Source organism: Phyllopteryx taeniolatus, chromosome 22 (genome assembly GCF_024500385.1).
Source record: "Phyllopteryx taeniolatus isolate TA_2022b chromosome 22, UOR_Ptae_1.2, whole genome shotgun sequence".
NCBI classification, from domain to species: Eukaryota; Metazoa; Chordata; class Actinopteri; order Syngnathiformes; family Syngnathidae; genus Phyllopteryx; species Phyllopteryx taeniolatus.
Window position 1 is genome coordinate 10,770,834 of NC_084523.1, and position 10,710 is coordinate 10,781,543.

The 10,710-nt window shown below is 52.6% G+C and overlaps 1 protein-coding gene across 8 annotated transcripts; it reads left to right on the forward strand.

The window, feature by feature from the left end:
• The first annotated feature begins 255 nt into the window (after positions 1-255).
• On the forward strand, positions 256-10,590 carry svopl (SVOP-like). Of its 8 annotated transcripts, XR_009786632.1 has the most exons (17): positions 256-400; positions 1,117-1,217; positions 1,276-1,388; positions 1,480-1,578; positions 1,778-1,849; positions 1,943-2,067; positions 3,009-3,072; positions 3,167-3,292; positions 3,385-3,513; positions 3,958-4,031; positions 4,119-4,315; positions 4,446-4,557; positions 4,639-4,720; positions 7,982-8,071; positions 9,288-9,401; positions 9,489-9,562; positions 10,218-10,337. XR_009786632.1 is itself a non-coding variant. In XM_061762708.1 (16 exons), the coding sequence occupies exons 2-16, from the start codon at positions 1,118-1,120 to the stop codon at positions 9,498-9,500; spliced, it is 1,509 nt and encodes a 502-aa protein (XP_061618692.1). In that variant the 5' UTR covers positions 256-400; position 1,117; the 3' UTR covers positions 9,501-9,679. The 8 variants fall into 8 exon arrangements, 6 of the variants coding, with proteins under 6 accessions (XP_061618692.1, XP_061618693.1, XP_061618697.1 ...); XM_061762708.1 differs by lacking the exon at positions 10,218-10,337 and having other exon boundaries at positions 9,489-9,679; XM_061762709.1 differs by lacking the exon at positions 10,218-10,337 and having other exon boundaries at positions 1,300-1,388; positions 9,489-9,679.
• Positions 10,591-10,710: the final 120 nt, after the last annotated feature.

Sequence of the window (10,710 nt, forward strand, 5' to 3'; positions counted from 1 at the left end):
TAAAGATTTCTCACTGCGGCAAAAAGTCACGAAAACTAATCTGCTGAATTTCCTATTTTTCTAGTTTTTGTTGTTGTTGTTTTTTTTTAATAAAAAGGCGAGAGGTCTTCTAAGACAACCAGAACAGTCCAGTTGCCACCGACTTGACCTGGATGAATGAGAGTATTCACAGGCAAAAAATGTTTGATAGAAAGTCGTTTTGGAATGTAAAATGCTATTTCTTGTCTGTTAAAGTGACAGTAAAGCAATTGCATCGTTGCCACTGAACGTGTCCCGCGCCCGTAAACACCTGAACGTAGCGCCCCGCCCCTTCCGGATCTGCTTTTCTTCCGCGTTCACCTGAGCGATGAACCGTCGACGACACCCAAGCTCACCGAACCCGACCGATCCCGAAGAACCTGTGAGTCGGCAAAGAAAGAGGAGCTGCTGCTCGCTCGACCTCTGATTTGTCTTCATTTTGGCGCAAACACAAGTCCCGTCAAACTTGCTTGCGAAACCGACGCGCGCTCCGCCAAACTCAAACGTATCGAGTTTAGTTGCTTGAAAAGTACAAACGTGAGACAAAAGACGCGTTTTTTTTTTTTTTTTTTTTTGTAAATCAGAACCAATGTACGGAGTTAAGCTCTCAAATCACTTCTTTGGAACGTTGAACCCATAAACTGTGTTCGTTTGCGCTTCCTCGATTTTGTTTTATCGAGTCAAACGTTTGCGTCGACCTTGATGTGTAATCCACTAAAACGCAACCAACGTGTGAGCATAAAGATTCCAAAGACAATTTCACAAATAAGTCTAAATACTCAGCCCGTGTAAACGCATTGTGGTAAAAGGATCGAGGCTTGTGGTCTGAACCGAACCGAAGTGAAGCAGCGGCGGCTGGTGGCGCCACATCCACACAAAACACAAACGGATGAAAAGTTGTGAGGAAGTCGACATGAGCTTCACCCGCCGAAAGGGGGTCGCTCCATGTGTAAAATGCCAAGTTAGGACATCACTTCTGTTGGGATTTGGCGCTTTAGCAATGGAAGGGAAGGGGGCGCGCGCGTCACAAGTCAGACGGAACAGGCCACCTTTATTAACCGTCCCGTACTTTGGGTTGCTTTGTCGTCTTGCTTCCAGGATGGCTGAAAGCGTGAAGACTGAGCTGGTCAGCGCCATCTACCTGCAGGAGGTGGAACTGTCGGAGCGGCGGGACGCCGAAAACCACAATCACAATGAAGGTGACTTGAGCATTTGACGCAAATCATGTGAATATGGTCAGAAACATAAAAGTGTGAGGTGTGTGTGTGTGTGTTTTTTTAGAGCAGATGTTCACGGTGGAGGAAGCGGTGGAGAGCATCGGATTCGGGAGATTCCACATCTTGCTCTTTGTCATCATGGGAAGCTCCAACGTGAGACGGCTTCCTCCTCAGCAAACAAAGCACATCGGCAGCATGCGCGCACACTTTTGGCTTTGGATTGTGTGTGTGTGTGCGTGCGTAGATTGTGGAGGCAATGGAGATCATGTTGTTGGCAGTGGCGTCTCCCGAGATTCGCTGCGAGTGGCGTCTGGAAGACTGGCAGGTGGCGCTGGTGTCAACTGTGAGTGGAAATCATCTCAGGATTTTCCTTATAACCCGCTCTTGGTTTGTTAGTCAGTCAGTTGTCATGGAAATAGGTTGGATGTTTTTGGATGGCGGCTACTTACGATAAAATACAATATGGTACGACGACGCTGACTTCGGTCTGTCCACACCTTTTGAGTTTGAGCATTTGCAGATGTTTACGTTTGTGTTTTCAGATGGTGTTCTTTGGCTTTATGGTGTGCGGCGTGATCAGCGGCTACGTGGCTGACAAATACGGCCGCTGGAAGGTTGCGACGTCTCTGGTGTTGTGGGCCAGAACAAAGTGATGCATGCGGAAGACTTGAAAGTTCTTTGGTGTTCTCCTCTGTGGATGTCGCCAGGTGGTTTACGGAGGTTTCGTGTGCAGCGCCTACTTCTCGCTCCTCACCTCCTTCGCTCCGTCCTACGCTTGGTTCGTCTTCCTGCGCAGCATGGTGGGCTGCGGCGTGGCAGGAGTCTCGCAAGGGTTAGTTGCGTGCGCGCACACCTGCACGCTTACGCCCATCGTTCGCTATATTGGATTTCACTGCTTTTTTTCTTGTTCACGCATGGTGGATTATTTGCTCTAAAAGGCCGATTTGCAGTGATTGTTTTTCGACACGGACTGTTACTGCAGAGCAAGAAGCACGAGCCAGGAGGAAAGAGTACGAAAAAGACAATGTCCGCGGTTTGGGATCGTGTCCCACTTCAAGGGGAAGGAAATGCAGCAAATCTGGTGGCAAGAATATGTTGTGTGTGTCCCCCCCACCGGTCGAAACACAGAATTCTGATGAATATTGCCTTCTTAGAGTATGAATTCAACAGATAAATTCATCCAATTGATGAATTTCTCTGTTGGCTCCTCATTCCATGAACGCAATAGTCATCAGAATTCTGTGTTTAGAATAGTAGGTGGGAGCCGGCACCGTGGAGGACCGGTTCGCACATCTGCCTCACACTTCTGAGGACCCGGGTTCACAGGGGGCGCGGTTAGCCAGTTGCAGTCCATAACGGGTGGTTAGGATAGAGGGAGGATGGAAACAGCCATTGAACAAATGGGAACAAAATAAAGTCAACACAAGCACGTTCTTGGCCGAATTGCAGCTGACGCCGCCGCTCAACGGAAGAGCGGCTCACGGATTAGCCGGTTAACAGCCGGCCAACTGTCCATTCTCATTGGCTGACTCTCACGTCACCCGCCAGGCCAGGCCGGGCCAGGCCCGCCTTTTAAAGCCACACACACTCAAAGGTCACAGATACTGGTGTAGAAGATGGTGAGCCCGAGTGGACCTCCCATCCTATATTTTGATTTTGGAAGGAAATGCAGGACGCTTGAAAATATATGTCAATATTTGGTCGATTTTGTCTGTTGCGGGGGTGCTAAACGAGGGCCGACCGCATTGAGCCGGCGTTATGTGGACTGCGCAGGTACGTGTTGAAGACGGAGTTCATACCAGCCAAGTATCGGGCCGTCCTGCTGCCCCTGGCCGCCGTGAGTCGCACGCAGAAGCTGGCAGAAGCCCTCGCCCGTGACGTCGGCCGGTAGCTGACGCGCACGCGCGCGCGTGCTCCGTTTGTGTGTTCAGATCTTCTGGATGTGCGGCTCGATGCTGATCATCGTGCTGGGAATGCTGGTGGTTCCCAGGCTGGGATGGAGGTGGATGATCCGGATCTCCGTGGCCCCGAGCGTCATCCTCCTCTACCTCTTCAAGGTGCCCATCGCCGTCCGGTTTGAAGATCCAGAGGATGAGATTGTGTCCGAATGACAGAAGACGCTGAAACCTTGTTCTTTTTTCTCGTTCAGTTCATTCCCGAGTCGGCTCGCTACAACGTGTCTGCTGGGAACGCCGCGGCCGCCATGGAGACTCTCAAGTGGATCGCCGAGATGAACAAAGCGTCTCTGCCGCCCGGACGCTTGGTGGAGACGCTCGTGGTGCGTTCGGGTCCCGGAGCCAAATCAATGGACTTGGATTGATTTATGGAACTGCAATTTTAGCAGTTTTATGACCCAATTATTCAACGTGGTATTTCTTTGAAAGCATTTGACCTCTGTTTGTTTAGTCGTTATTTATTCATTTGGCACATTTGAAGTCATCGATCTGCATTGAAGCGGTTGAATTTGTTCTTGCTGTCCAGGCCGAGGGAATATTCGGTATCCCGCTTCGTGCTTTCTCACTTGAAAAATGTTGTCTCCCTCAACCCGTCTGCTCTTGTAATGTATTCCACACGTCAGGGATCAAGTGGAAATGAGGAATATTCTCGGCAAAAATGTAGATTCCCCGGAAGTCCCATTGGGCTCGGGGCCCTATCCTCTCCGACCCATGCATGTTGTCTTCTGGGGTCCGTGAAGGTTCTGAAGGGTCCTTTGCTCTTTTAGAAAGAGAGAGGCAGCTGGAGGGTTCTGCTCAACTCCACCTTCCGGAGGACGTCCTTGCTTCTCTGGTACTCGTGGTAAGGGTCACCTTCCGATGCCGGCCGATCCGGAAAGAGCCAGAAAAACGTGTTGTCACCGTGTCCCGTTTCCGACCACGACTTCAGGTTTGTGGCGTCCTTTGCGTATTACGGCTCGGTCCTGAGCAGTTCGGAGCTTCTGGAGAAGAATTTGTTGTGTGTGACGGACGGCGACCGCGCGCATCAGGTCAAACACCGCCTCGAGGGCAGCCAGTGTTACTGTGTCCCCTTCGCGTTCAGCGACTACCAGACGCTCCTCATCAGCTGCCTGGGCGAGGTTTCACGTGAGTGGCAGGCGCCACACTGACATCTGTCCCCAATAAATGTCTGTCCATCCTCCTCATAGTAAACATTCGTCTGTCTTCCAGTTCCGTCTTTGTCCTTCTCCCAGTAAACGTCCGTCTGTCTTCCCAGTCATCCCAGTCAACATCTTCCTACTGAACATATTCGGTCGGCGGCGGAGTTTGATGGTGTTGCAGCTGGTGTCGGCCTTCTTCTTCCTGATGCTGAATATCTGCACGAGCATGTAAGAACAAAGTCTTGCTGGACTCTCCTGATCTCTGTCCTCTTCGTGTCAGACCTTCTCGTCCTTTCTCCGGACACTCAGGTTCGGCTTCACGCTCCTTTTGTTCCTGCTGCGCGCTCTGGTCTCCATGAACTTCACTGTGGTTTACATCTACACGGCAGAGGTACGGGCTCGATTGATCGGGAGCGAACTCCGTCCGTCCGTCCATCCGTTTTCTACCGCTTATCCGAGGTCGGGTCGCGGGGGCAGTAGCTTTAGCAGGGACGCCCAGACTTCCCGTTCCCCAGCCACTTCATCCAGTTCTTCCGGGGGGAACCCGATGCGTTCCCGGGCCACCCGAAGCATGTAGTCTCTCCAGCGTGTGCCGGGTCGTCCCCGGGGTCTCCTCCCGGTGGGACGTGCCCGGAACACCTCGCCAGGGAGGCGTCCGGGAGGCATCCGAATCAGATGCCCCAGCCACCTCTCGATGTGAAGGGGCAGCGGCTCCACTCTGAGATCCTCCCGGATGACCGAGCTTCTCATCCTATCTCTAAGGGAGAGCCCGGACACCCTGCGGAGGAAACTCATATCGGCCGCTCGTATCCGGGATCTCGTTCTTTGGGTCACGACCCGCAGCTCGTGACCGTAGGTGACGGTAGGAACGTAGATCGACCGGTAAATCGAGAGCTTCGCCTTTTGACTTAGCTCCTTCTTTACCACAACGGATCGATACAAAGTCCGCATCACTGCAGACGCCGCACCGATCCGTCTGTCGATCTCCCGTTCCGTTCTTCCCTCACTCGTGAACAAGACCCCGAGATACTTGAACTCCTCCACTTGGGGCAGGATCTCATCCCCGACCCGGAGAGGGCACGCCACCCTTTTCCGACTGAGGACCACGGTCTCAGATTTGGAGGTGCTGATTCTCATCCCAGCCGCTTCACACTCAGATGCGAACTGCCCCAGTGAGAGTTGGAGGTCACGGCCTAGAAATTCTGCCCATAAAAGTTACGAACAGAATCGGTGACAAAGGGCAGCCTTGGCGGAGTCCAACCCTCACCGGAAACGAGTCCGACTTACTGCCGGATATGCGGACCAAACTCTTACCCCGGTCGTACAGGGACCGAACAGCCCGTATCAGGGGGTTCGGTACACCATACTCCCGAAGCACCCCCCAAGGGACAGGGTCGAACGCCTTCTCCATTTCCACAAAACACATGTAGACTGGTTGGGCCAACTCCCATGTACCCTCGAGGACCCTGCCAAGGGTGAGAGCTGGTCCACTGTTCCACGGCCAGGACGAAAACCACACTGCTCCTACTGAATCTGAGATTCAAATTCCCGACGGACCCTCCTCTCCAGCACCCCTGAATAGACCTTACCAGGGAGGCTGAGGGGTGTGATCCTCCTGTAGTTGGAACACATCCTCCGGTCCCCCTTCTTAAAAAGGGGCACCACCACCCCAGTCTGCCAATCCAGAGGCACTGTCCCCGATGTCCACGCGATGTTGCAGAGGCGTGTTAACCAGGACAGCCCCACAACATCCAGAGCCTTGAGGAACTCCGGGCGAATCTCATCCACCGAGGAGCTTTTTAACCACCTTGGTGACCTCAACCCCAGAGATGGGAGAGCCCGCCTCAGAGACCCCAGACTCTGCTCCCTCATGGGAAGGCGTGTCGGTGGAATTGAGGAGGTCTTCGAAGTATTCTCTCCCCACCGGCTCACAACGTCCCGAGTCGAGGTCAGCGGCGCCCCATCCCCGCTATACACAGTGTTGATGGCGCACTGCTTCCCCCTCCTGAGACGCCGGATGGTGGACCAGAATTTCCTCGAAGCCGTCCGGAAGTTTTTCTCCGTGGCCTCACCGAACTCCTCCCATGCCCGGGTTTTTGCTTCAGCGACCACCAAACCTGCATTCCGATTGGCCGGCCGGTACCCATCGGCTGCCTCAGGAGTCCCACGGGCCAAAAAGGCCCGATAGGACTCCTTCTTCAGCTTGACGGCATCCCTCACCGTTGGTGTCCACCAACGGGTTCGGGGGGTCGCCGCCACGACTCCGGCAATGGAGGCGCGGAACACAGTCCAGTCGGACTCGATGTCCCCCGCCGCCCCCGGAACATGAGCAAAGTTCTGTCGGAGGTGGGAGTCGAAACTCCTTCTGACGGGGGATTCCGCCAGACGTTCCCAGCAGACCCTCACAATAGGTTTGGGCCCGCCACGTCGGACCGGCATCTTCCCCCACCATCGGCGCCGACTCACCGCCTTGTGGTGATCGGTCGACAGCTGCGCCCCTCTCTTCACCCGAGTGTCCGAGACGTGCGGCCGCAAGTCCGATGACACGACCGCAAAGTCGATCGTCGAACTGCGACCTCGGGTGTCCAGGTGCCGAGTGCACGCGTGGACGCCCTTATGCTTGAACGTGGTGTTCGTTATGGACAATCCGTGACGAGCACAGAAATCCAAGGACAGAAATCGGGTTCTGATCGGGGGGGGGGCGTTCCTCCCAATCACGCCCTTCCAGGTCTCACGGTCATTGCCCACGTGAGCATTGAAGTCCCCCAGCAGAACGATGGAGTCCCCAGCGCCCCCTCCAAGGACTGCAAAAAGGGGGGGTACTCTGAACTGGTGTTTGGTGCATAGGCACAAACAACAGTCAGGACCCGTCGCCCCACCCGAAGGCGGAGGGAGGCTACCCTCTCGTCCACCGGGGTGAACCCTGACGTACAGGCGCAGAGCCGGGGAGCAATAAGTATACCCGCACCTGCTCGGCGCCTCTCACTGTGGGCAACTCCAGAGTGGAAGAGAGTCCAACCCCTCTCAAGAGGACTGGTACCAGAGCCCAACCTGGCGTGGAGGCGAGTCCGACTCTATCTCGTCGGAACTTCTCGACCTCGCACACCAGCTCGGGCTCCTTCCCTGCCAGAGAGGTGACATTCCACGTCCCTAGACGGATCGGATCGGATCGCCAAGGTCCCCGCCTTCGGCCGCCGCCCGGCTCGCGCTGCACCCGACCCCTATGGCCCCTCCCGCAGGCGGTGAGCCCATGGGAAGCGGGACCCACGTTACCCCTTCGGGCTGTGCCCGGCCACCAGGCGCTCGCCTTCCGGCCCCACCTCCAGGCCTGGCTCCAGAGGGGGGGACCCAGGTGACCCGTGTGGGGGCAAGGGAAAAACCTGAGTCCATTTTTTGTTGTCATCATAAGGGGTCTTTGAGCTTTGCTTTGTCTGGTCCCTCACTTAGGACCCGTTTGCCATGGGTGACCCCGCCGGGGGCATAAAGCCCCAGACAACTTAGCTCCTAGGATCATTGGGACACACAAACCCCTCCACCACGTGAAGGGGACGGCTCAAGGAGGGGGGTAGCGAAGTCAAGTCTGCTTTATCGCCCTCGGTCCCAAAAGAGGCTCAGGGGGGGCTTGACTGTGCTCCTGCTGCTTGTCTTTCAGGTCTATCCGACTGTATCGCGTTCGCTCGGGATGGGCTTTTGTACGTCGGTCAGTCGCATCGGAGGAATGATCGCTCCCTTCATTGCACAGGTGTGTGTGTGTGTGTGTGAGAAGGCCTCCATGCCACAAGATGGCACCAAAGCGCATCCTAATAGCAAAATAGCGTCAAGGAAATATGTCGAAGTGGTTCATCTCGACCATTTCGAAGCCTGGGTTGTTAGCAAAAGAAGTTGGTAAGAGAGTCTTGTTTTTTGCTCTGCTGGGTGGCCCTTAAAAACCGTGTACGTCATCTGGAAGCCATTTATTTGTCAGGGTCATGTCAAATGTTTTGTGACATATTTACGCTTCAAACCAGGGCTGTCAAACTCAAATCCACAGTGGGCCAAAATGACAAAGTGGGCAAACACGATTGATCGAAAACTGATTTCAATTGTGCACGTTTTCCCTCCTCTCCGGGTCTGCAATGTGAAACCTTATCGTATGAAACAAAGTTCTGGTGTGCTTACACACTGAATAGGAAAATATGAAATCAAATTTGCATTGAACACACGAGTTGTATTTGTTTCTTCTTGAAATAGAAAACCCAGTCTTGTGTCTCTCTCGGTCTGTAGCCTTTCAAATTCTTTTTGGGAATGGGAACCTTTTCAAAGGCCAACAACAAATGGGAATGTCCTTCAATGAAAATCCACCCTTCAAACTTCCTCCGAGTCGAAAAAGTGCGTGAAGAAAGCATTGGTTGGAGCGATGTTTATGTTCTATTCTTTGGGAATGTGTTCAGCCGCGTCGCTTCTGAGCACAAGACGAGCGCGTCCGACCTCCGCTTTGGTCATCGGACGATCCGCCTCGAAAGCTCCCTTTTCCATTTTGGGGAAGGGGAGGAGTACATTACCCCAAGGAGACCGATAGCACGGTTGCTAACGGCTGCAACGCAAAAGGAGGAGGCGCTTGCCCGCCGCCGCATTTGCAAAGCATTCCGGGAATTGCGTTGCACGCGCTATGTACCGGCAGGCCAGCTCTTTGACACATTTGAGATGTTCTCGCGGGCCAAAAATAATGACACCCTGAGGCCTGAGTTGGGCATGTATGGTGTAAAGTTTACACCATACATTGCCGATATTAATAGTTTACACCGTAAACTGTTAATATAGGCAATGATCAATATTTCGCCAGGTGCAGTTGGGGTTTTTTCACTCGACCCAACAGGACTTGGGCCATTTAAAATGTTTTTTTGATTTAGAATACTTCACTGTGTGTGTGTGTGTGTGTGTGACAGAGAGACAGTGACACTCGTTTGTGTGTACTTCAGGTGCTCATGTCTCAGTCTGTGATTCTGGCACTGAGTCCCTTCAGCATCGCGTGCGCGCTCTGCGCTGCGGCGAGCTTCCTGTTGCCCATCGAAACAAAAGGTCGAGCGCTGCTTGTAAGTTGGTTTTGCGCTCTTTGTTTCTGCTCACTTGTAACGGACTCAAAAGAGGGTTTTGTTGTTGTTGTTGTTGTTGTTTTCCAGCAACTCGCCTGATGATTCCCTCTGGCAAAATATCGATCGGACATTTTGACGAGGAGGGTGGCCCGGTGGTGCAGGTGTGCCGCGCGTCTGCCTCACGCGCCGATGTTCCCGCTCGGCTCGGACTTTGCACATTTTTCATTTTTTTTTCTCTCCCGCGTTCCGAATACACACGGCAGCTTTGTTAACTGGGAATCGTGGATGAATGGATGAATTCTCACAGTTGCAAGCGTAGACATCAAATAGAAGTCATGCCTGCCTTCGCTCAGAATGGTGCGTAAATATCACCGCCATGTTGAATGGGGCAAAGTGGAGCGATGCCTCCTTCATTTGCAGCTTGGAGATGGAGAAACCGTTTTTAATTCAAAGATAACTTTCATGGGATTGAAAGTGAACGAGGACTTTTGAATGCAACTGTAATTTGCTGACTGTGGCTCGTATTGTGATCTCTGAATGTGCCTAATACTTCCTCATAATAATTCCTGCCGTGAAATCAGCCTCCAAACAAACGAGTCATTCCTATGTAACTGAATTGCCCTGAATTAACGACCGATTTCCCCCCCCCCTCTGACAAAATTTTAAATCGAGAAAATAACATGTCATTCTTCGTGTAGTAATTAGATGAAGAATTACCTGTTTTTTTTTGGTTGCTGTTTCCCAAATATTTTGTCGTGTGTGAGTAAATGAGAGCCATTCACTTTGTGCACTTTTTGGGCTGCTCTCCTTTTGAAGTTTACGGGGTCGATTCGCCACATCCGATATGGCGACGCGCTGCCGTACATCCCAGCAACGGTCATGCTCAAGGTGGGATCTACGATACGTCATGTCTGTGGTAGAAACCCTTCACAGCCGGTGAGAGCGTGTTTGACTATGAAATAAATTGAACATCAATTCAGAAACGTCCTGTTTTTGTGTTTTGTTTTTTTTCAAATGCAAAAGTTGGAAGGGAATGAGGAAATTTTACTCCTGAAAGGGGTGCTGTCATGACGACGACGACGACAACCTGAAGCTCATCTAGTTAAGCTCGTTGACTCAGACAGATTACTGCAGTCTGGACGCTGACCTCAGCCCGCGTGTGTGCGTGTGTGCGTGTGTGATTAGAGTGGATTTAAAGATGTTCACAAGCAGCAGAGAAGTGAGTACACTTTATATGTTTCGCATTTGTGCTTGTTTTTACACTTGAAAGTTTCCTTTGAAAAAAAGAAGTGTAAATAGCTTCTTTCTG

Bases quoted from the DNA above. Each gene is read 5' to 3' on its own strand.
- svopl (XM_061762708.1), top strand. From the start codon at position 1,118: ATGGCTGAAAGCGTGAAGACTGAGCTGGTCAGCGCCATCTACCTGCAG. The intron at 3,293-3,384 runs GTGCCCATCGCC...TTTCTCGTTCAG, and splicing joins TCCTCCTCTACCTCTTCAAG to TTCATTCCCGAGTCGGCTCG. The intron at 4,032-4,118 runs GTAAGGGTCACC...CCACGACTTCAG, and splicing joins TTGCTTCTCTGGTACTCGTG to GTTTGTGGCGTCCTTTGCGT.